At 44.9% G+C, this 25,989-nt stretch overlaps 1 protein-coding gene and 1 long non-coding RNA gene across 4 annotated transcripts in view; one reads left to right on the top strand and one right to left on the bottom strand.

The window, feature by feature from the left end:
* The window catches only part of LOC125891979 (rho guanine nucleotide exchange factor 10-like protein), a 180,996-nt gene that overhangs the window by 67,558 nt on the left and 87,449 nt on the right, over positions 1-25,989 (bottom strand). For all 3 annotated transcript variants that reach the window (XM_049581634.1, XM_049581633.1, XM_049581635.1), the window contains 3 exons: positions 6,638-6,741; positions 6,426-6,503; positions 4,629-4,808 (listed from right to left, as the gene is read on the bottom strand). In XM_049581634.1, coding sequence (XP_049437591.1) covers positions 4,629-4,808; positions 6,426-6,503; positions 6,638-6,741 — 362 coding nt within the window. The remainder of the gene's footprint in view (positions 1-4,628; positions 4,809-6,425; positions 6,504-6,637; positions 6,742-25,989) is intronic.
* On the top strand, positions 8,896-9,536 carry LOC125892078 (uncharacterized). The gene is made up of 3 exons (XR_007449697.1): positions 8,896-9,039; positions 9,126-9,239; positions 9,356-9,536. It is a non-coding gene; the product is annotated as an uncharacterized LOC125892078 (long non-coding RNA).

Consider the following 25,989-nt stretch of genomic DNA (forward strand, 5'->3'; position numbering starts at 1 on the left):
GAAACTCCACTAACAAAGTATTGTCTTATGAGGGTGGTGGGTGTACACCTCCACAGAGGTTAAAAACCTGAGTCTTACTCCACTGTTTGTCAGACTAGTGAGCACTAGTCAGACCGATGCGTTGAGAACTGATGAAGCCGCTTGGATAAGAGGTGAAACGTCTTCTAGACAAAATCAAAGTCCAGTTGCCTGCGATTTAATTGTTGCCAAAATGGAATTGACCTGGATAAATGAGAATATCCACAGACTACTTTTTATACTGTTTTATCCTGTTTTATATCTTGTATGTTATGGCCTGCTTTTGATGCATGTTTTGGTGGCGGCTCGGGTGTTTTTTCTGTGTTTTCCTGTTCTTCTTGGACCTGCAGGGCTGGTGTGTGGAGGAGGCAGGGCTGACCTACATTTCCACCACTGGCAGTGAGGCACACCTGTTTTCCATCGCCACTAATCAACCCTCCATATAAGCCTGGTCATGACTCCACTCCTGTGCCAGATAATTCCGTCTCGTTCGGTAGTGCATGTCTCGTTAAGAGCCTTTTGTCATCTTGTGAGTATTTTTGCCTTTTTCACTCATGGACCAACCCCACTGATTGTGCTTTTTTCTCTGTTTTTGTAGTGTGTTGCCTCGCCGCCTTTCGGTCTCCGGAGCCCTCGCCTCCAGTCACCACCAGGCAGCTGTTTTCTCCCTGCAGCCGTTTTTTGTATTTAGCGGCTTGCAGCCGTTTTTTGTGTCAAGCGGCTTTTTGTAATAAACTGTTAAGAACTTTCACTCCGCCTGTTTTCTGCAACTTGGGTCCCGTTGGTTTTCAAGCCAGTCTGTAACAGAATTATCTGGCCAAGAAATGGACCCAGCAGAGACAGAGCATTTGAGAAATGCACTCGCTACACAGGGAGCCATGGTGCACAACCATGACGCCATGCTGAAGCAGATTTTGGACCATATGCACCAGCTTACAGACAGTGTCACTGTTTGTACAAGCTGAAAAATGTGAATTTCACGTTTCCTCTGTCAACTTTCTAGGTTATGTGGTGGAGAAGGGGCAGCTCAGACCAGACCCTTCTAAAGTTAAAGCAGTGGAGGAGTGGCCGGTTCCTTCTACATGTAAGCAGCTACAGAGATTTTTGGGCTTTGCAAATTTTTATAGGAGGTTCATAAGGAACTACAGCCATATCGCTGCCCCTCTCACCCAGTTAACCTCGGTTAAAAAGTCTTTTGACTGGTCTGCTGCTGCACAGAGTGCTTTTGATAATCTGAAAGGAATGTTTACTAATGCACCAGTGTCGATTCACCCAGATCCCAAGCTGCAATTTGTGGTTGAGGTGGACGCCTCTGATTCAGGGGTAGGGGCCATTCTCTCCCAGCACTCGCCTGCGGACAAAAAACTCCACCCCATGTGCCAAAAATCAGAAGCCGGACGCGCTCTCACGTCAGTTTGCGCCCACGGAGGAAAACGCAGCGCCTGAGACCATTCTTCCCTCATCCTGCGTGGTGGGAGTGGTCCGGTGGGAGGTGGAGCAGACGGTCCAGGATGCGCTTCGGAACCACCCAGCTCCCGATGAGTGTCCTGCGGGCCGATTGTTCATTCCCCCACCTGCAAGATCCCCAGTGCTCCAGTGGGGGCACTCCTCTCGCATGGCATGTCATCCCGGGGTCCATCGGACCCTCTCCCTACTTCGCCAGCGGTTTTGGTGGCCTCCAATAACTGTAGACACCAGAGAGTTCATCGCTGCCTGTCCGGTCTGCGCCCAAAACAAGTCTTCTCATCACACCCCTGCTGGTCTCCTGCTCCCCTTGCCTGTTCCCCACTGCCCCTGGTCCCACATAGCAGTCGACTTCGTCACTGGACTCCCACCTTCAGAGGGAAACACCACAATACTCACCATAGTGGACCATTTTTCCAAGGCGGTTCATTTCGTCCCTCTCCCTAAGCTCCCGTCAGCCTTGGAAACGGCCAACCTGCTTGTGTAACACGTCTTTTGTCTCCACGGCATTCCCTAGGACATCGTCTCTGACAGAGGTCCCCAGTTCACCTCGCAGGTATGGAAGGCTTTCTGTCCCACTTTGGGCACCACAACCAGCCTCTCGTCAAGGTACCACCCACAGTCCAACGGTCAGACGGAGCGTGCCAACCAGGACCTGGAGTCTGCATTGAGGTGTGTGGCTTCCCATCTCCCGGCCTCCTGGTGCTCCCACCTACCATGGGTGGAATATTCCCATAACTCCATGGTCAGCTCCGTGACAGGTATGTCACCTTTCATGGTGACCCACGGTTTTCAGCCTCCCCTATTCCCCAGCCAGGAACTGGACGTTGCAGTCCCTTCGGTCCAGGCCCAGTTCCATCGAGCTCGCCGGGTCTGGCGGGAAGCCAGAGCCGCTCTGGAGAGGACGGCAGTCCGGAACCGGCGGATTGCGGATTGTCATCGCACACCGGCTCCAGAATACAAGGTCGGGCAACAGGTTTGGTTGTCATCACGGGACCTCCCTCTCCAGACGGATTCCAGAAAAATGGCCCCCAGGTTCATCAGACCCTACCTGGTGGAGCGGGTCATCAATCCCAGTGCCGTCCGAGTGAAGCTTCCAGCAGCTCTCAAGGTTCACCCCGTGTTCCACGTCTCGCACCTGAAATCGGTGGTTGACAGTCCCCTACAACCTCCTGCTGATCCCCCTCCACCCCCCCCGTCTCATTGATGGTCACCCGGCGTACACTGTCAACTACATTTTGGATGTCCGCAGGCACGGCCGAGGTTACCAGTACCTTGTTGACTGGGAGGGATACTGGTTGTCCATGTCTCAGATTTTGGACACTTGCTTATTGTCTGATTTTTATGAAAGGTTTCCCAACAAGCCTGGTAGGACGCCAGGTGGTGTCCATTAGAGGGGGGGTACTGTTATGGCCTGCTTTTGTTGCATGTTTTGGTGGCGGCTCGGGTGTTTTTTCTGTGTTTTCCTGTTCTTCTTAGACCACCACGGGCGGTGAGGCACACCTGTTTTCCATCGCCACTAATCAACCCTCCATATAAGCCTGGTCATGACTCCACTCCTGTGCCAGATAATTCCGTCTCGTTCGGAAGTGCATCTCTCGTTAGAGCCTTTTGTCATCTTGTGAGTATTTTTGCCTTTTTCACTCATGGACCAACCCCACTGATTGAGCTTTTTTCTCTGTTTTTGTAGTGTGTTGCCTCGCCGCCTTTCGGTCTCCGGAGCCCTCGCCTCCAGTCACCACCGGGCAGCTGTTTTCTCCCTGCAGCCGTTTTTTGTATTTAGCGGCTTGCAGCCGTTTTTTGTGTCAAGCGGCTTTTTGTAATAAACTGTTAAGAACTTTCACTCCGCCTGTTTTCTGCAACTTGGGTCCCGTTGGTTTTCAAGCCAGTCCGTAACACTGTACATGTTTTTCAGCTTTATAGTTGTTTTTATTGTGAAGCACTTTGTAAATCTGTTTTGAAAGGTGCTATATAAATAAAGCAATAATAAAAAATGCTATAATAAAAATGCTGATATAATAAAGCCAGAATATTTGGATCTGATGGAATGGTGGACTTTAAGACTGGGGTTTGAATATTTCACTCAGTGTAAACATCCTATAGCTTCAACAAAGAGCTGACAATGAACAGCCAGAGAGAAACCCATAAGATTGAAACCCAGAGTGAAACCCATAAAAACAGAATGAATAGAAAGGACTCTGAACTGCTTGCTGTGGTTATTTTATGAGCTCAATAGAAAATGGTGATTGTTGTGAGTTGTCATGGTGACAACACATGTCAGTGGGTATGTCACACTCTCTGATTTGATAACTGTCTATTTCTAAACAGAAAAATACAACCATGGAGCAAAAAGTTATTCTCTGTCACCAAACTATGACTAATGTTAGTTTATCTGCCTTGTTAAGTCATCGTAAAACTCTATTTCATTGTCTTTCCACTGTTCCACCAATCACAAATTTTTGTTTAGTTGAAATAAACATGTCAGAACATGCTGATCTACATGCTGTTTATTCCAGCTGCTCACTGAGCAGTGCTTCTCACTCACTCCTCTGAAGCATAACATTACATCATGTTTCAACAAACATGCAATGAGGTTAGCCTGCTACAACAGTTGAAATGGCAACAATATACATAAAAATGGCTGCTGCTCTGACCATACTGATATGTTAATTTGAATGGGAATGTCCATTCTACTCTCATTCTATTTCTATGGAAGAACCATAAAACTAGTTCAGGGGAGATACAAGAGGAAAACTGGCTTTTAAGGGGATAAGCATAGGCTTTGACTGATCACATAAATAACATAATTTACTGTCATCTGTACTTGTGACTCAATTGTTTTACTTTGAAAGGAGAGCATTTTGTTATCTCCAGAGAGATGCTCTGTGTCAAGCAGAGGTCACTTCGCGTTCTCTGATGATGGTCCGACATACTGAGTGAAAAAAACTCTAAACACTCTACCCATTTTAAACATGGCAGTGAAGGAGCATGAGAAAATAATCATGACAGCTCAGAGACTACACATTTATAAGAGAAGGTGTGACTTTTAAAGACAACACCAGCTGGACACCTCCAACAAAGGGAAGGAAAGTGAGAAGGACAAAAATTAAGAAGGAATCAATGAAGGAAAGGGCTAAGTGACTGACCGAGGCGACAAACAGGTCTCCGATCCTCTCGCTATGATCCCACTCGGCAATACGGGATGCCAGGGCGATCTGGAACATTGAGTGGCACTGGTGGATCTCCTGCAGACGGTAAAAGATTTGACGCACCTTCTTGGGGTTTAGGGTCAAGTTCTGTGGCTCCAGCAAAGGCATCTGGTACTCCTAAGAGACAAAGAAAGGTCAGCTAGCATACTGAAGATCTATGGTTATGTTTCTTTCAGCCTCTACCAGTATTACACGACATACACAGTAGAGTTGCACAATACATAAATACATACTGGGTAGATGATTTTGTTGCTCTCTAAACTCAGCTCAAGACATGACATTTGCATAATGTTTTGTACACAGTCTGAATATACAGATATATATAAACATATGTGGTTTTGTAAATCAAGGTTTCAGATTTGGGATTTTATTTAACTTTCAGACCAATTTTCAACATACAGGAATATAACCATATTTAGAACTATAGAACAAATACCAGTTCAACACTACAATCTGTCAAAAAACACAAATTTTATTGGGGACCCACTCTAATCACCTTCTGTGGGTCCAAACCTATCAACATTACGGCATATTTTTTTAATTCCGTCTGCATAGGCTATTCATTGTCTGAGGTCTATGTTAGCAGCACAGACCTAAAGCAGAAAGACATTAATACTGTATGTTTCAATATTAATAAATCAACTGCCCACACCTATGGCCCCCTCCTCCCCCACCACCACTCTCAGGGATGTCAACAGGCTCTTTAAGAAGCAGAACCCCCGCAAAGCAGCAGACCAGACTCTGTCTTTCTGTCCGTCTTGAAGCACTGTGCCGACCTGCTGTTCACCTACATCTTCAACACCTCACTGGAGACATACCATGTGCCAGCCTGCTTCAAGGCCTCCACCATCATTCCCCAAAAAGCCAAGGACCACAGGACTTAATGACTACAGACCCATTGCCCTGACCTCTGTGGTAATGAAGTCCTTTGAGCGTCTTGTGCTGTCACACCTCAAGGCCATCACTGACCCTCTCCAGGACCCCCTGCAGTTTGTCTATAGAGCCAACAGGTCTGTAGACGACGCTGTCAACATGGCCCTCCACTTCACCCTCCAGCATCTGGACTCCCCAGGCACCTACGCCAGGATCCTGTTTGTGGACTTCAGCTCTGCCTTCAATACAATCATTCCGGCTCTGCTATAGGACAAGCTCTCCCAGCTGAGTGTGCCTGCCTCCACCTGCAGGTGGATCACTGACTTCCCGTCTGACAGGAGGCAGCACGTGAAACTGGGGAGACATGTTTCTGACACCCGGACTATCAACACTGGATCCCCCCAAGACTGTGTTCTTTTTCCTCTGCTCTTCTGCCTGTATACCGACAGCTGCACCTCCAGTCATCAGTCCGTCAAGCTCCTGAAGTTCGTGGACGACACCACCCTCATTGGACTCATCTCCACCTACTCTGCATTTTTTAGAGAACACATTGTGTACTTTGCAAATAATTAGCTAAATACTGAGTTATAATCTCATTATTACCATAAATCACACAATGAGGAACCACAGAACATCTCCATCATCAATGATGGTTGTGCTGTTATGTTCACTGGCTCAAGATCTTTTCCACAGAAGAGGTGAAGAACGGACTCTTTAGGGAGAGTGAACAGACCAGAAATGACTGGAATCACAATCCTTTGAATATGTTCTATTCTATTCCTCTTATCTCCAATAGAAACAAAGCCTTTGCACACTGATATGTTGTGGTAGCCCTGATACCTGAGGAGACATGTGGCTCACCTGGAGGATTCTCTTGAGTGACTCCAGGTAGCTGCTTTCACTCTGAACGATGGAGCTGAGGATGAGACGCCGGACAACCTGGGGGAGGCAGAGAGAAACTGAGATGAACCAAAGCTGGCTTTCTAAGGTTATGTGGTCATTTCGATACACAGGCATTTGCACTTGGGCAATGCACAAGCATTAGTGTACAAACACTCGCATCCAAAATATACCTGCTGACTGCTGAGGCCCTCTGGCATAGGACACAGTTGCAGTGGAGGGTGCTTTAACTCACACACAGACACATCCATATAACCTGCATCATCCTGTCCATCACCTGCGAAGTCAAACACAACCACTTAATACACACAGAAACCAAAATAAAAACATCAATCTGTTTTGGTAGCATTGTTACAGATATTTACAGGACAATCATAGCTTTAATTGTGACTCAAGTTTTACTTGTTTCCATTCCTGTAAAGCTGCGGTGCAGTCACTGACAAACTCGAACAGTAAATACATTTGTCGTAACATCTCACTCCAGTGAAGTAAATACTGTTAAGCATCTTTGTCATTGCAAGCATTTACCAAATTGGTATTATTCTTTGCATTGAAAACTTTTTCCAGTGTCTGTGTGTTTCAGTTCATTCTTGTATCTGTCTCTTGATATGCTGTTTTCGTGCCTGTAAATGATTGTACCCATGATTACATCTAGGGGGTTGTTTATTTGTGAATTGGACGTGCAGCTCTGCACCACGGAAAATCACTCACTTTCTGCTGTAGTTAGCCAGTCCCCTATAGCTGGCACAGAGCCACATAGTGTCGCTTCTGCTAGCCATCCTCTGGCAACCCCCTTACAGCCAGGAGGCTGGGTGACTGTCTGAGAGAAGCGTAGTGCCAAGCTTAAGCCCATGGTTCACCACCAACCCGTTGACATTTCTAACCATTTTTCATTTGGATGGAGCTGCTCTCATTTCTAGAAACCTGACTGACTTTATTAGTAGTTCAAAACCATGACAACCCAGAGTTGAGAGTTGAGGAAGCAGAGTCACAGTCTTACAAGACTCTCAGGGCTTCCTCCAGTGTAGTTACGCACCCATAATGTTATAAAAAAAAAGGTGTAAATTATTTAAATCTAAAGTTAACAAAATAGCACTTGTGTTGTGGTTTGATAGATGTCATCTCTGTGTGCTGTGGGGAGGTGTATTCTGTGTTCCTTTTATTTTGGCAGAGGCTGGGTGGGGATCTTCAGGTGATTTGGGAGCTGACTGCCTTGCAGCTGGAGCTCATGTCTAATCAAGGACTGCTCTTAAGCAGTGAGCTGCAGAGGTCCAGTGGCAGTTCTGGGGAGGGGCCAGCAGGGGCCAGTGCCCCTGTAACATTGAACCTGGACCCCCCTGTGCCCCCCCCCCCCACTCGGAATAAAAATTGATACAATAATGAAAATTGCATGTCCCGCCGACGAGAAAGGCGGAACCATTGCATGTGGCATCTTTGTCCAGTTGGATCCTTTAGTGCGCTGCACCATAGCCAGACTGGCTTACAACGTGGATGACAACTTTTGAGCATGATGAAGTATACCACTCGTGAAGAGACAGAAGAACGAGTCAGTTACGAAGGAGATTAAAGGTAAGCGAAGCCATTTTATACCTCTGACAGAAATGTTGTTAACTTATGTTACTAGCAGCAGCCGGCAGCCAGATGTAAGCACAAGGCTAACCGTTAGCCGCTAACGTTACCACGGCACAAGAAAGCTAGCAACAGTTCAGTTGCCTGTTATATTTAATGTTATTTGCATTCTGAGTTGCTGACGTGTGGTGTATTCCTCTCCTTTGTTTAGTAGTTCAAAATGAAAAGAAAAAAGCCAAAGGACATAATGTCCTATTTCTACCCATCAAAGAAAATCGTCAATGACAAGGCAGCTCATATTGAGACAGAGCCAGATGATTCTGGTGAGATAGCTTAAGAGAGGCGACAGGTGGTGGTTGAGAGCACCACAGAAAGAGAGACAGACACAGTGAACGTTGAAGAAAGTGGTTTGCAAAGTGAGGGCACAGAGGAGGACAGAGAAACAAACGAAGATCCTGAGAGTGAAGAGGGGGACATACAAGCACAGAGTGAGACAGAGACAGAGGATCCATGTGCATCAACAAGCACTGGACCATCAGGTGTGTGTGTGTGTGTGTGTGTGTGTGTGTGTGTGTGTGTGTGTGTGTGTGTGTGTGTGTTAGTATGTCAGAGAGGAGGAGTATCAATAAAAAAAACAGTTACACACACAAGATAGAAGGGAAACCTTAAATTCATGTGTGCATTAATATAGCTATATAAAATATTATTTTTCTTGCATCTGTTTGAGCTTGTGTGTGTGTGTGTGTGTGTGTGTGTGTATGTATGCATGCTAACCAGTGTATTGCAGTTTCTATGATGTGTTCATGTAGAATAAATGTTATTTACATATAGTCATAGTTTGTCCTTCTTCACAGATATCAGCAGATGTAGAGAGGACCCACCAATGCAGCCGAAATTAACGTTCCCAAGGACCTTGATGGGGGACAGGAGGAGGAGCTTTAAGGCGGCCTGGTACCACATCCACTCGCAACATTTTTGTTGCATATTCAACTGGAGTATTGTGACTGTATGCCGGAACTTCATATTCTACCTCATGATTTAAACTAAAGATTTTGAATGCTCAAACGCCTGTCTTTGTCTCTTTTACCTCAGATTGAATGTGCCCCTTTGACAAAACTCTTGGCCTCAGGCTGGCCCCTCCAGTAAAATAGGTCTAGAAACGCCACTGCAGAGGACCCACCGCCAGATTGTCTCCATTGCTCTGTGGTAGTGTTTGCCGTTACTTCTATGTGGTTTTTGCATTTAGTGAGAGCTTCTAGTGATTTTGGATTCTCAAGTTTGCTCCACGTACTGATTGACGTTTTTGCTTTTGTGTCCCCCAGGTCCAGCCTGCTATCGTTCCGTGCTCCAGCACCTAGCCACCAAGCCGCCCAGCCTCGAGCCCTCCCCAGCCACCAGACACCAGGTCATGAGCCTCCCTGCCTCCATTCTCCAGAGCCCCTCTCCACACGCTTCCCCCCTCTGTTTCAAGCTCCTGGATTCCTGTGTATGCCTGCGCCTCTATTCCCCTTCCTATACCACCAGCCTGTGTCGCCACCCGCCTTCTCCCCAGCTCATCCAACAGACGGCGACACCCCTCTGCCCCTTGCCCCGTGCCACATCACCCAGCCCCTTGGACTGCTGCTCACCTCCCTCTCTCTGATTATCCCTTCAGTAAATCGCTTTTCATTATGTTTAAACTGTCTCTGTGTCTGCTTTTGGGTCCAATTTACCACCAAACATCACAAGTTGTATATAAAAAACTAATAAAAATGAACACCTCTTTTGTAGGAGACAGGAAAGTTAAATGTGGACCTTTAAACATCAGATTTTTGTTATTTATAGCAGTGTTAGCTATCTTTTTTTTTTTCAAACCTGTCTGCATTAGTTTTCGTAGCTTAGCGCCACAAAAGGGTGTAAGCTTTTTATGAAGATTGATGCACTGTTAATCTTGCAGTCAAGTATTTTATACCCATACTGTGCGTGGTTGTGACCGTCACCCCCTCCCTGGAGACTAGCCTATCAGCCTTTATTGGAAAAACTTCCTAATACGAGCCAGAGATGGCCGTGATACACCGTAGTATGTCAAGGGGAAAGTAAGGGACAGACAGGGGGGATTGAGGGACAGGTGCTTAAGTCTTGAGTTATATAGCGACAGTGCATGCGGAGAAGAAGGAGAAAACAAACAAACAAGCAAACAAACAAACATACAAACAAAACAAAACAAAAAAACAGAGGAGAAACAGGCAGTGTAGCTGATGTATTGTGGCCTTGAGGTTGTTGTGCTCCATGCAGATTACAAAAAATAAACAAATAAATGTATAATAAAGAGAGAAAAAAAAAGAGAAGTCTATACTGAACACCAGAAATGTGAGAGTCCTGGTGGTGGAGGTAAAGCCCGATTGTGGAGAAGAGTTGCCAGCGCAGTGTGGTAGGTTTGAGAAGCAACTGAGCCCCTTTTGATTGATCCCATCGGTTCTTTGCGATGCGTCACGGGGATGAAGTATCGAACATGCATGCGTGTATTTGAACCCTCTCAATGTGTTTATGAAAACCATCACCAGGGACCAGGGCCAATGTCCCAGCCCTGCGGGAGAAGGCGGGTGGCGAGGCACCCCAAGGCCGCAGGAGCGCCCAGACCCCAAGCCCAGGGAGCCGCAGAGGCCGCAGGACACCACGCAGGCCCTAGGACCCGGGGTGGCAATGGTCAGCACCCTCAGAGAGCCAGAGACACACCCCAGATGGGCGGGGCAGGAAGGCCCGCCCACCCGCCGCCCAACGCAGACCCCCCCGCCCCCACCCCCCACCGCCACCAGGACGCACGGATGACGGGCCCCACCCAGCCCCCCGGACCCCGGTGCGCAGGAGCATAGGCCAACCCGCAACCCCACTAGTACCCCCCCCAGACCATCCCAGACCCAAAGTTGGACCCCCAGCCCGTCCGACCCGTCCCCCACCACCGGCCGCACACCCGGCCCACCCTGCGCGGCAGCAGAACACCCCCCCGCGGGCGGCACCCTGCCCCTGCACTAGGCCCCCAGCCCCGAGGCGGGGAGAGAGGAGCAGGGACGGACGGGGAGAGGGGGGAGGGAGGAGGGAGGGGGAAGGGAAGGAGAGGAGCGAGGGGCGCGGGGTGGAGGAGCCCACCCACCCCGCACCACCAGGGGCGGAAACAGCCCCTCAGGGCGGAACGGCCACACCGCCCCAGGCCCAGGGAACACAAGGAGACCCCGCCACCCCCAGGCACACAGGGCGGGGAGTCCAGACGCACCCGCCCCCCAGGGGAAAACCGCCCGGCCCCACGATCCCCCACAGAGCCAGGGAGCAGGCCCTGATTCAAGGGAGAGAGGGTGCACTTAACACATGCTTAAGGCCTTGAGTTCTGATGAACCGCTGTGGTATATTGTGGTGAGAGAGATAGAGGGATTAGGGGTTACATCATTAACAGAAACACATTACATATTACACAACAGTTTTTCTTGAGTTGTAATATTTATACATGTATGTACAGGTGGCATATGCTCACAGGCTGAGTGGCACTATACAGACACGTTTAGTGAGTGGATAAATGGTGACCATTTTTCTGTAAAGTATGTTAATTGGTTTCAGTGGCTAGCAGATATTTTCTCCAGCGAAATATGTTCTGCAAATAGATTCAGCCAATGGCTGATGTTGAGGATCTGTTTATCTTTCCAATTGAATTCCAATTTCTTGACGATGGCGAGAGCTACTAAAAGAGAATTGCAGTGGCTGTTTGGGAGGTCAATTGTCATCAGGTCACCAATTAAGCACAGGTTGGGAGATAATGGGATCCTGCAGTCCAAAATGGAGGAGAGTTTTTGAGTGACTGTTGACCAGAAGTGCTGGACGGGTGAACATAACCAGAGGGCACGAAAGTAGGTGTCTGCAGTGTTCTGAGTACACTGAGTGCATATGCCAGACTGACTGAAGCCCATTCTATTCATCTTTTGTTGGGTGATGTGTGTTCTGTGGAGTACTTTAAATTGGATAAGTTGTATATTAGTGTTTCTTGTCATCTTAAATGTATTTTTGCATATCTGAGTCCAGAAGTCAGGGTCCGGTGATACACCCAGCTCCTTTTCCCATTTTGTAATTGGTAAATGTATAGAATTGGTCTCTGACAGTAATTTACAAGTCTTAGAAAGGTTCTTTTTATTTCTCGGAGAAAGCTTTGTAATATGTTTGGCAAATTCTGGTGGCTATCCTGATCCTGAAATTTCCATTTCTTATTTCAAAAGTTTGAAATAAGTTTGTGTATGTCATAAGTATATTATCTTGGAAAAGGTGGTGGAGATGAGTTACTCCCTTCATCTTCCATGTGCTAAAATGGAGAGGTCTTTTGTTAATTTCAAAATCCGGGTTGTGCCAAATTGGAGAGAGCAAGCAAGGTTCTATCTGAGAGTTTGTGATTTCTAGTGTTTTCCACCAGGCTGACAAGGTGGAAGCAATCATTGGGTTCTTAAAACAGTTATGACGTCTGAGTGTAGTGGTGATAAATGGGAGGTCAGAGAGTTTTATGTTGTTGCAGTCCGCCTGTTCTAGTTCGAGCCAGGAGTTGTAGTCTTCGTTAGGATATAACCATTTGGATAGGTATTGTAGCTGGTTAGCTAAATAGTAATGTGTAAAGGTAGGAGCGTCCAATCCCCCTTCCAATTTGTTTTTCTGAAGGGTGCTTAGGCTAATTTTTGCTGTTTTGTTCTTTGAGTAGAATTTTATAATTGCAGAATCTAATGACAGGAACCATTTCGATGTGGGTGTGAATGGAATCATGGAAAAAAATTAGTTAATTTGGGGTAGAATTTTCATTTTAACTGTGGCTATTCGTCCCAGGAGGGAGATGGGAAGATTATTCCAGCGCTTCAGGTCACCACAGATATTGTCTAGCAGCGGGCTAAAGTTCAGGTGGACCAGGTCTGATAGTTTGGGTGAAATGTTTATGCCAAGATATCTTATGTTGCCCACAGGGAGAGAAAATTTTTGGTCTGCAGGATTCCAAGAGTTCTCCGTTATTGGCAGTATTGTCGATTTGGACCAATCGATGGGGTAGCCGGAAAGTTTAGAAAAATTTGTTATGAGATTAAATACTTCATGTAAAGACGACTTCGGTTCTTGGAGATAAAGTAAAATGTCGTCAGCATATATCTTAATTTTGTGCTCTGAATTGGCGGAATGAATACCTATGATCTTGCTGTTCTGACGGACTGCCATAGCCAATGGTTCAATAAATATTGCAAACAGTAGAGGTGAGAGTGGGCACCCTTGTCTGGTTCCTCTCTGCAAAATGAAGCTTTTAGATGTGATCCCATTGGTGGTGACTGTGGCCTTAGGGGAATTGTATAAGGCTGAAACCCACTGGATAAATGACTCTCCAAAGCCAAATCCACTCAGGGTGGCAAATAGGAAGGACCAGTTGACCTTGTCGAAGGCTTTTTCTGCATCAAGTGACAAAATAATTGCTTTTGTGTTGCCGCGTTGTACTTTACTCATCAGATTAAGAACTCTTCTGACGTTATTACTTCAGTGTCTGCCATTAATGAATCCCGTTTGATCATTATAAATTATTAATGTGATTATTTTCTCCAGCCTAGAAGCGAGTGCCTTTGAGATAATTCTGATATCACTATTGATTAGTGATAGAGGACGATAGCTAGAAGGAAGTGTGGGGTCTTTGTCTGGCTTTAGTAATAATTTGATTGCTGCTGTCTGGTCCTGGAGCCTTACCTGTTGGCATTTTGTCTAATGCGCTCTCTAGGTCATTAATAGTCAGGGGAGCATCTAAGATGTTTCTGTGTTCAGTGGATAATTGATTTAATTTGATTTTTTCCTCAATGTTTTTTTCTGCTTGCAATTCCTGTTTCTTCTTGTAGGAGGAGAACGATATAATTTTTCCTCTGATTACTGCCTTCCCAGCTTCCCATATTAAAGATGGAGATAAATTTGGAGAGTCATTATCTTCAAGAAAGTTTGCCCACTCCCGTCTCACCATTTTGTCAAAGTCTGGGTCTTTAAGTAATGAGATATTAAAGCACCATGTTGGGGACCGTTTATGGATGGTTTCTATTTGCAGATTGAGTGATATTGGTGCATGGTCGCTGATAATGATCAGGTGTATTTTTGTGGTAATTTTTTGTGAGATGGAGTTATTTAAGAGAAAAAAAGTCAATTCTTGAAAATGAGTGATGCACCGGAGAGAAGAAAGTATATTCCTTCTTCGATGGGTATTTGAGTCTCCAGCCATCGCCAAACCCAAAATCATCCATATATTCCTGTATTACCTTAGACGATTGTGATTGCTTTGTGTGTACTGAGTTACTAGATCGGTCTAATGAAGTATTTAGGACTGTGTTAAAGTCTCCTCCAATTATAGTTGTCGAGCTGTCTGATAGGTTAGATAGTAGAGAGAAGACTGTGTGAAAGAAGGCTGGATCATCATTATTAGGGGCATACAGATTAACGATTGTATATCATTTGTTAAAGATTGTTGCCTGAATAATGATGTAGCGGCCTTCTGGGTCTGTTACCGTGCTGTTTAAGGTAAATGGCAGTCTCTTGTGGACCATGACAGAGACACCTCTTTGTCTGCTGTTATAGCAGGATGAAAAAATTTGATTAAAATTTGGATTTTTAAGAGATTTTTCTTCTGACTTAAGTAAGTGGGTTTCTTGTAGGAGAAAAATATCTGTTTTCAATTTTGTGACAAAGTCCATCACTTTAATTTTTTTCGCCTGTGAGCGAACTGTGACATTAACAAAGTGGGGGTTCTATCATATTGTGTGTGAGTATGGAGAATAATCTGTGTGTGTGTTTCTATGTGAGTTTCTATCTGCATGGATTTTGCATGAGTCGATGTAATTGATAAGTGTATGTATTACAGTCGACCGATGTGTCATGGTGAAGCACCGCAGTGTTAGCTATCAATTCAATATCAGATAATCATATTGACTTATTCTGTGTTACCGAAATCTGGGTGTGTCATGGTGGATATGTTAGTTTGTTTTACAATACACCTTTAACTGGGTCCTTAAAGAAAGTAAGATAGCTCCCTTTTTTCCCATCGACGGTCTATGAAAAGTTTTCGAAATCTGAAGGGGCAGCATGGCTTGAATAATAGTGATTTTTATAGATTTCTTCAAGTTCAACACCATATTGACCAATTGATGAAGGTAAATAAACAAAAGCATGTGGATAATATAATACTAAAAGTCTTCAAAGAGGCTTACATTTTGAACTCAAATCAAAAAACCATCTCAAGACTTTAGAGGGGGCTACAACTAATGAAATGTAACTCATTGTATACAAATCAAAAAAGGGAAAAGGAAGTAAACCTAGGTATAACAGAAGAGGAATGGGAGGAGTTATGTGAACTACAATGGAAAACGGGTGAATTTTGGACCCATTAGCAACACCAGGGACAGGTGGAGCAGTTTATACTGAGCTTTAATACACCACTTCAACAATACAGGGACAGCAGACTGGCGAGGTAACAGAGTCAATGTTCAGGTTCAGAGCTCAGAATAGAAACAGAGCCTTCCGTGAGGAATGCTGAAGCAGCACACAGGTGAGGAGCCAGCGTCTGGCAGGCAGAGAGCATTGTCAGAAGAGCTGGCATTCCAAAGCCAGGAGTACTCAAAGAGGAAACAGTCTTTCTGATGCGAAGCCAGTCGTGGGTAGGGGAGAGCTTGTCAGCAGCGATGAAGCGTGGAATCCACAGCGCACACACAAAGGCAGAGTGTGCAGCCACATAGCGAAGCAATCCACAACACAGAAGATCACTGGTCACTGAATCGGTAAACTAACTTTGGATTAGTGGTTTACTGCGGTGCAGACGAAGCAGAAGAGTCAGAGACAGGCAGGGTCGATAACGAGAAAGCAGTCAGGAAACAAATTCTGGAAAGTCTTGTGTGGAGGCAAAGAACAATCTGACAGGGAGTGTCTGTGAAGCGGACATTGTTTTAGTGACAGGAGGCAATGATTCACAGGTGAGAAGCATAATCCTGATGAGGTGGATGTGGTAGACCAGCAGGAGCGGGAAATGTGTGGACAGGTGATGGGCTGACTGGTAGGTGTGGTGACAAGGCAGGGTCAGTAGGAAATTATTGAGTGGGCTGAGGAGATGGCAGGTATGGTGACTGAAAAGTGCCACAAAGTAATGCAACATAAAGCTACGAGTTCAGCATCATGAAGAGAGTTTTGTTCTGTTCAAGAGAGTCACTATGTCAATTCTTCAAACTGCTGGAGACAATGTGGGTGCTCTGATGCCAACCACTATCACATATTCTGGTATTGTCTGTCACTAATTTCTTTCTGGCAGGAGGTTCATGCAGTTTTGCAAAAAGTGTTCCAGATGGACATTCCATTTAAACCCTGTACTGGGTACCTTGCCATTGGACAATGTAACCTCTCATGAAAGATACTTAATTCGGATTCTAAGTGCTGCCAGCAGGAAAACCATTACCAGAAAGTGGCTAAATCCAGCAATAACAACAGTGGTTGATTGGATTGACATTATATATGACATCTTTAAGATTTAAAGGACTAGTTTTTGTATTAGACTGCAACAGGACAAGTTTTTAAAAAAGATGGGAAAATTGGATGGTGTGCATTAAACTTGATCATTGTTTGTTTAAGGTGAATTTGTGTCATTTTGAGTTATTTTATTTTTTAATTGTTTTTTTTTTATCCTTGTTTGTAAAGTGATTCAAGTATCATGAAGACACACCCTAACATTCTGGTTCACATAGTTCAGTTTTTTTCTGTATTAGTTTTTCTATGTTCATACCTCTACTTACATTTACTTTATCCGTCCATTTTGACATCTCTATTACAAACTGTAACACACTTTAATGTTACTTTCTGCAGTAACTGTTTCCTACAGAAGGCCCAGAAAGATAGGGTTATAAGCCCTTTGTGAATGATGAAGCTGTCTGACTGGACCCTGAAATAACTAAATAAAAAGATAAATGAAAACAAAACAAAATGAAACAACAACAACAAAAAGACAAAATAAACAAAATATACCAAAACCATTAAATGTTAACAAGAGAAGACAACTTTACATTGGTTAAATAATGAAATATGAAAACTTATGAAAAAACAATATCTGGCTTTGAAAACATTATCTTCTAAACTCAATACTGATAGTATGTGCTTCATATTATACACAACTTATAGGAAATGCCAGAGATCACAATGTATCTCTTTTGAAACATTTAAACAAATTAACCAATAAATCATACAGTCAAAAAGGAATTAAGGAATTGAAAAAAAAAGATTCCCTTGGGCTTGAACCTTTAATAAGACAGCACAAAAACAAAAGGATTTCGACCCTTCGGGCTTGAACCCCTAATAATGATAAAATTATCAGATCCAGCTTGGCGCATCAAAGGTGCGCTAAAAACTCGCTAGCTGAAACCAGGTCTACTGTCAGCACAGGCGGAGTGCAGCCGGTGTAACGGAAGTTTGGCTGACCAGTGGACAGTGCGCACACGTCACCAAAACCTCACAGGCAGGTTTCCAGAATCTCAGGCCCATTAACAATGCAATAAATACCTACAAAAACCACTATTCAATGCAACTATCTGCAATCAGCACATAAATGTATCTCTATATCGACTGTCCCGTCACATCTGATGTCAGATCAAAGGGGACTGGTGTAATGGAAACCTGTGTAGGTCTGCTCGCAGTTCCATATATTCGGACACTGCGAGCTTGGACCTCCCGGACCAAAACATCAGTTTCCTCCTGGGAGAAGTTTGGCCGTCTGACGCTGCTGCTCTCTTCTGCCATGGCGAATTGAGTAAACTCTCATTATGCCTTTGCGCGGCGCAATTAAGGGCGAGGAGAGGGGCTCATTTGATTGGTGTGATGTGAATCGGCTGTGTAAAACCCACTCCATGCCTTCTCTCCTCCCTCTTTCTGACTTGCACAGGTAGGAGGGACGGAGGTGGGAAAGAGGAGTAGCTGCGCCAGTGCGCGTGGTGTGTTTGCAAACTTGCAAAATCTACCTGGCCACATCCAGTTGGCGAAGCGCAGGTGCACTGCGCCTCCGCCTCGCCCGGTCTGTGAAACTAGAGGCCCCTGTCTCAATGTAACAGAGGTCTCCTATGCAAACTTCAGTCCCTCTCAAATTGATTATCTTGTTGGTAGTGCTAGCACTCACTGCAGACAACACTCGACTCTTTAGCACCTCTTAAAAATAAGATAATGAAACAAAGAAAGTTAGCTCTGTGGTACAACTCCAAAACCTGAACATTAAAACAAATATTGCGAAAATTTTAAAGGAATTGGCATTCAATCAATCTGGAAGAATCTAGTTTAGTCTGACAGGACAGTCTTAAAATGTATATGAAGGCCCTCTGCAATGCCAGAGCAAACTATTACTCACCATTAATAGAAGAAAATAAGAACAACCCCAGGTTTCTTTTCAGAACTGCAGCCAGGCTGACAGAGAGTCACAGCTCCATTGGGTCTTGTATTCCTTTAGCCTTCAGCAGTAATGACTCTATGATTTTCTTAATGACAAAATTCATCACCACCTGCCCTCGACGAGTACCAATCTGCCTTCAGACACAAGGACCTTAGACACAGCTGCAAGACCTGGTATAAATTTGGAATGCTTTTTTACCATCAATCTTAAACAACTAACCTCAACGATTTCCTCTTCTAAATGAACGTGTCTCTTAGACCCCATTTTTGTTATTTTTGCAATAACGATATTCTTGACAAATTAGGAAAAAAAGAATTACGTCTTTTTATAAATATATAACTAGCCCATACCCCTTGAGTGCACAGTTGCCCACATACAGTTTCACATGGTGTGTGCTTGGGATACAAGTCATAGGAAATTGCAGATTAAATAGTCAACTGAACCCATTAAGCAGAGCAATGTATTCAGACAGAGTTTTTGTGAATTTGATAGTATGACTGCTTTCTTGAGAGTACAGTAGTACCATTGCCAATAGTGGGATAGTTAGTGGGCTAAAGTAGTAGTTGACTAGTAGTAGTAAAGTAGTAGTTGAGGTAGCATGTTGAAAGGCAGATAATTAAAGTCATTGCCTTATAGAAGCTCAGTTTTAGTAAGTTTTCCAACTTTTGCCAAGAGGGAACTTCACATATTGGTCCCTAGATTATGTTCACCGAGTTTCATGCAGATCGGTCAAACTTCCTAGGAAGAGATCGATTTTAAGTGTTTTTCAAAAAATTCAAAATGGCGGAAAATCTATATAACCGGAAGTTATGGGTTCTTGGGGCAAATTTGTTCCTCATGAGGAGAGGCATCTCTGTGCAAATTTTCATACGGGGCATGAGATATGGCCATTCAAAGTTTGCAATTTCAATTGGTTGCTATAGCGACCCCCTTTGGCCAATTGATGTAGTATTGCTTCATTCGCATCCTCCCATGACCCTCTACCACTGTGCCAAATTTCACATGGATTGACCAAGTCAGTGAGGAGAAAAACGTGGAACAGACACACCCACACCCACACCCACAGACACAGTTTTCGTCATTATATAGTAAGATAAGCCTACCTTTATCTGCTGCAGCTGAGATGATGTCTGTTTGAGGTGGATGCACATATTTACATGCATGCACAGTGTAATTCCGCTGCTCGGCTACAGCTGATGTTCGTTTGAGGTTGGTTCAGGCCTCCCTTTCATTATAGTGTAGCTGGCTGTTCTGGTGTTTCTGTCGAGTGAGCTCGTCCCTGTGTGTCTCTGTTAGCATAACAACTGACACCGCTTAACAACTGACCCTGGTCTCCCCTAGCTACACTCATGAACACACAGACACACAAAGTTGAGGGGTATGGGGCAACTTCCCATGCGCACATACACCTACACGACATGGCAATTGGTTAGCGTGTCAATGTGACATCAGTGTGCACGTTTTAGCAGTGTAAATGTAATTAAGTAATTAATAAGCCTACCTTTATCAGCTGCAGCTGAGATGATGTCTGTTTGAGGTGGATGCATATATTAATGCGCATGCACAGTGTAACTCCGCTGCTCGGCTACAGCTGCTGTTTGAGGTGGATGCATATTAATGCGCGTGCGCATTAACTTGTGGGGTGAAGTCTGTTTGAAGTGGATACATATATCAACGCATGTGTGCAGTAACTTGTGGGGTGAATGCTTCAACTTTGTAAAATAATATACTAATAATGCTGTAACTTTTTGAAAAAGTAGCTTTGTTTCCTTCTACCTATGCCAATCCTCAATGCCTATGTGCAGTTTCACATAGATTGACCACGTCAGTAAGTAGAAAAACGTGGAACAGACACACCCACAGACAGACAGAGTTTTCGTCATTATATAGATAAGCCCTTGGTATTTTTTGAGCTTCTCGTGTTCCTTCTTCCTGATGCTACTGTCACTTGGGATTGCTTCATCCATCACCACTGCCTTCTTCTGTTGTTTGTCAATCAACACAATGTCCAGTTGGTTAACCATCACCAGTTTGCTAGTCTGGATCTGGAAGTCCCACAGGATCTTAGCTCGGTAATTCTCAACTACCTTAGGAGGTGTCTTTAATTCTGACCTTGGGATTTCCAGCCCATACTCATTGCAGATGTTCTTGTACACTATGCCAGCCACTTAGTAATGGCAATCCATGTACACTGTTCCTGCCTGCATCTTACACCCTGCTATTGCTTCTTTTCACACATCCCCTTAGAAGTGTTGTGAGGGTGGTGTGTTGGGACAGGGGACCAATGTGACACTGCAGGGTTTGAACTGGCAGGTTCAGTTGGTATGCCCTTGGCATTGGAACTGACAGCAAGCTATCTGTGTCAACTTTCTGAGCTCATGCATGAATGGGGTACCCTTACATGTCATGAGTACAATGTGAGTATGTACACAAGGATGCAGATTACACAAGAACAAGGACTTGAAGGTTGGGTTTTCTTCTAAGCCCCGGGCATCTTGCCCTGAAAGTATGCGTATCTCAAATGTTTGTAATAATCTCTTGGATTCTCAGGAAGTGCATGTTTAATTTGGAGGGCTGCAACCATTGAACCAATCTTGTCAGCAGTAGAAGAAAATTCTTTTGTCAGTGCTTGACAGAGCTACCAGTCATTTAGAACTGAAGAAGCTTCTTGGATGACAGGCGAAACGTCTTCAAAAAACGCAAGCAAGTCCAGTTGCCTACGATATAGCACTTGTGATTACCATGACCTGGATGACTGAGAATCTTCACTGACAAGTTGACAGAGCTTTTTGTAGTTATTTCTTACACTGGGAGGCTGGCACTTGTCCAGTTCTCTAAAATGATCATTAATGTGTTGATCACAATTTTCTGAATCAAACAGTTCAATGTTACGACACTGCTTCATAGTCACAGCATCAACAAGTGCATACAGACAAGTATGTGGCAGATCGGGGGAGGGTTTGTCTGATTGTGTGTTCAGGATGAAGACAAAGGAAAAGAAGCAGGAACTTTGAACTGACTCTTTGGGTGTCGCTCTGTTGAAAGCAAATTCGTAAATGAGTAAGTGAATGTGATATGTGTTGCAAAGGGTCTGGATTAGTGCAGAGGATGTTTAGTTGTGTGCAAGACATCTGTGAACAACACTAGCAAACTAACCTCACTTAGCTTTGGTGAAGCCAACTAATCAATGACCTAACTGCAATAATCACAACAATGATTCAACAAACAGCATTAAATCACATTCAGTGAGTTAAACAGTCTTGCTTAGCCTGTACAGCTGTGATGAAGATATGCCCAGTTGTTACATTACCAATCTTTGAATGGATGGAGGAAAGAGTCGCTTTGTCTTGTGTTGCTTTTGTTAGCCGGCAGAGAAAGGCTGGAAAGAGCTGTGGTTCCAGAAGCAGTCTTTGTTGTGTCCTTGTTCCCAAGGTGCTGATCTGAGGAACCCAGTCGCTCAGGGTCCGTGCAGAGTTAGCGCTGGGTTACTAACTCAACTTCATTCTCCTTGTTGCTGGAAAGTTAGTTCCAAACCTTGTGTTTCTATAGTAATTTCTCTGGTTTCCAGGATTTGCTCCTGCTGTGAGCAAGGGCACGTTGTGGTCCAGGAGAAAGAGAGTCTGTGAGCAATTGCCCTCCCTTTAGAGGTTCGGGGTAAGGGCATGGGTCTGAGTTGGCAGCTCAGGAGGAAGGAGGCTGTCTGGGCCCAGGAGGAAAGAGGGAGAGACTGTGTGAGGGGAGCAGAACTCCTACAGCTGCCTGGTGACATCACAGAGTCACATGACACCATAAAAGTACTGTCCAATCAAGTTTTGAGACTTTAAGGCTTTGAGACTCACTGAGGTGTGAGGTGGGGCATCCTGTGGAGATTGGTGTCATATGACTGTCCTCCGTTGAAGAGCAAAGAACCTGTGGTCTCTTACCATTTCAGATGGCAAGAGGAGAAGCCTTCACATGTCCAGTTTAGATTTTAACAAATGACAAATCATCTGTGGTCCAGTGAATCCCGACACTATTATGTGCTGAACTTTCTCAGGAGCATCTTTGCACAGCCTGCACCTGGGGTTCTGTCTGGTGTTGTAGACCTCTGCTTCTACTGATCTTGTACTAAGTGCCTGTTCCTGTGCTACAATGATTAGTGCTTCTGTGCTGTCTTTCAGTCCAGCCTTTTCCAGCCACTGGTAGGATTTCTCAATGTAGGCCACTTCTTCAATCTGTCAGTGGTACATGCCGTCAGTGGTACATGCCGTGCAGTGGCTTGTTCTCCCATGATGGTAAATGGTAAATGGCCCTGCATTTGTATAGCACCTTTCCAGTCATCTGACCACTCAAAGCGCTTTTTACACTATGAGCCACATTCACCCATTCACACGCACATTCATACACTGGTGGCCGAGACTACCATACACACACTAGAGACTACATTACACGAGACTACATTAACACACTCACACACCGATAGAACAGCCATCAGGAGCAATTTGAGATGCAGTATCTTGCTCAAGGATACTTCGGCATGCAGACAGGAGGAGCCCGGGACCGAACCGCTGATCTTTCGATTGGTGGATGACCCGCTCTACCTCTGAGCCACAGCCACCCCAATGGTTCGTCCTCCTCTTCTGCATTCTCGGTTTTCTGCTGCCTGAGCTATTCACTTAGCAGCTCATCTTTGGGGGCCATCTTCCTAATGTATTCCTGGATCTTGGTTGTTTCGTTCTGGACAGTGGCTCTGATGTCTCATTGTGTCATACGGATTACTGTTAATTTATTATGCTGATCTGTTCTGTACGACATCTATTGCACGTCTGTCCGTCCTGGAAGAGGGATCCCTCCTCAGTTGCTCTTCCTGAGGTTTCTACCGTTTTTTTTTTCCCGTTAAAGGGGTTTTTTTGGGGAGTTTTTCCTTATCTGCTGCGAGGGTCATAAGGACAGAGGGATGTTGTATGCTGCAAAGCCCTGTGAGGCAAATTGTGATTTGTGATATTGGGCTGTATAAATAAAATTGAATTGAATTGAAGTGAATTGATGCTCACCAGTCCCTGGCCCCCCTCACTACGTTTAATGTACAGTCTCAGGGTGCTGGACATGGGATGAAACCCTCCATTTATTGTGAGAAGCATCCTTGTCTTGATATCAGTGGCCTCTATCTCCTCCTTTGGCAAGCTTACTATACCAGCATGGTATCTGATGACTGGCAGGGTGTACGTGTTGATGGCTCAGCCCTTGTTTTTGCATGACCTGCCTTGCTCTGTGTACCTCTGGATGTCTCACTCACTACTAGCATACAGCTTGATGTCATCCATGTAGAGGAGGTGACTGATAGCTGCTCCCAGGCCCGGAGTGGCTGATCGGGAGGACCGGGACAATTCCCGGTGGGCCGGTCTGACGTTTGGGCTGCGAGGGCCGGTGTTCAGTTATTATTGGGCCGGTGTTCAGTCATGGCACTGGGTATCATGTATGCTGCTACCGCTGTCCCTGGGCCGCCTCCACTGGCAGCTCTTTTTTTTTTTTTTTTTTGCAGACACACCCTGACGTGTGTGTGCATGGGGGGGGTGTTCAGATGTATAGTCTTTTGTGCGCACAAGCCCACTTTCAGTGTAGACGCGCGTCATTCACGCTCACAACCCAAAGCGATGTAGTAGCGGTGCGCATTTGTTTTTTTCGCACAGTTTCACGGACCTGCTTCTCCCTCCGGTGTTGTGTCAGGTCCCAGTTCCCCCTCGGGCTGCGACTCTCCTACTGTTTCCCACAGAGCTCTGCCCCGTTTGAAAGGCGAAGGAAGCCCGTATGTGGAAAGAAGTCGCCTCCGAGATGTAGAATATAGAATATAGAGGAGAAACACACATTTCAGGACCACTGACTTGTAGGGCTGTCAACGAATATTCTAAATTTGAATTTAAATTTGAATTTGAAAAAAAAAATGGATCTTCGAATGTGAAAATTGATATTCGATTGTGGAGAAAAAAAAAAAACACCACCGCAGCTGTCCTGTTTGCGAGTGGGCGTTGGCCTGGGCCACTGCACTTAATGCACTGCATAGGCCACACTGCCTGCGGAAATGCGGCGAAGCGCAGCGCACCGAAATTCTCATGCGAGCCGGAGCACTTCCGTTCACATCAGACACGCATTTCTCCATGCTGGTCGACAAGCAGTTCGGCTCCCAGCTATTGTCTCCGTCACCCGGCTTGACACATTCGCACGCGGCTTGCGCAGAAAATAGACCAGACGTCGAAACGATCACTGCGGGGCGCGAGCCGGCCACGTAGCTGCGCGGCGCAGCACAGCTGGTGTGGATGACACAATCGGTTAACATGGGTGCCGAAAGGAAAATGGCTTCGCTTCTCGGCACTTCGAGGCTATTCGCAGCACTTCCGCGGGCAGTGTGGCCTGACGGGTCAGAAAGGGGGGGTGAGCGAGAGGTCCGCGTCATTTATAAAGTAATGTTATAGATAAATGTTTTATGTGTTTTAATGTGTAGGTATGTAAATGTTTTCAAAGACGTTTATGTTGAAATAAAAATACCTACAAGTAGTTATGTTTCCTTGTATTAATACATATACAAGTATGTTTCCTTGTATTAGTTTGCCCTCTTGTGGACATAATGCGAAAAAAAAAATTCGAATGGTTCGAACCTTTGAGTTATTTTTAGAAGGAATATTCGAATGTCATTTTTGAGCAATTTTGACAGCCCTATCAGAACAGACATGTGCTGTGATTTTCAGCAGTGTAAAGCCACCTTGCTCTTGGAAAAAACCCAGGGAAAACCCTGAGTTGTTATTAGAGAGTGCAACACTTTTTATTTTATTGTTTTCAAATTTAATATTTAATATTTTTATTTATTCTTTTATTTCATTTTTAAGGTTTGGATATCTGTGAACACTTATTTGAACAGAATATAGTTTCTGATATTGTTGAAAAGGATGTTGTGTTGTAAAGAATAATGTTGGAGATGTGCACTCATGTTGAAATAAATCTACATTGTGAAGCAACCCTTACTTGAACTGAAATGGAAATATTTTAGAAAAATACACTGAATTACAAGGCTTTTAGAGAATAGTGCGCTATTGTAGACTTAACATGTAAGGTTATAATAGGTCGTGATCTGAAGTGGGCCGGTCTGAGGAATGAAACTCCAGGGCTTAAAATGAGTCCCACTCTGTAGCCACTCTTGGTGATGAGTTGGCTGAGGGGGGTTCAGACCTATGCAGAACAGTAGCCTTGGTATATGCCGCACTTCATGGTAAATCGTATAATTGGCTTTGAGTTGCCCTCCAGAGTCATTTTCCACAGCCCCCTTGAGTTCTCGATGAAGGCTCTTAGTGTCCTGTTGATTTTGTACATTTCCAAGCATTCCAGTATCCATGTGTGTGGCATTGAGTCACAAGCTTTCTAATAGTCAATCCAGGGACACAGGTTAAGAGTAGACTTAAGACATTCTTCTTTGATAAAGCTTACTGTGCATTCACACCAAAAGCGTCATGAGCCTCATAAGCAGCCGGCAGCCATTCATTTTCAATGTACGCTTGCTAC

Source organism: Epinephelus fuscoguttatus, linkage group LG7 (assembly GCF_011397635.1).
Source record: "Epinephelus fuscoguttatus linkage group LG7, E.fuscoguttatus.final_Chr_v1".
NCBI lineage: Eukaryota > Metazoa > Chordata > Actinopteri > Perciformes > Serranidae > Epinephelus > Epinephelus fuscoguttatus.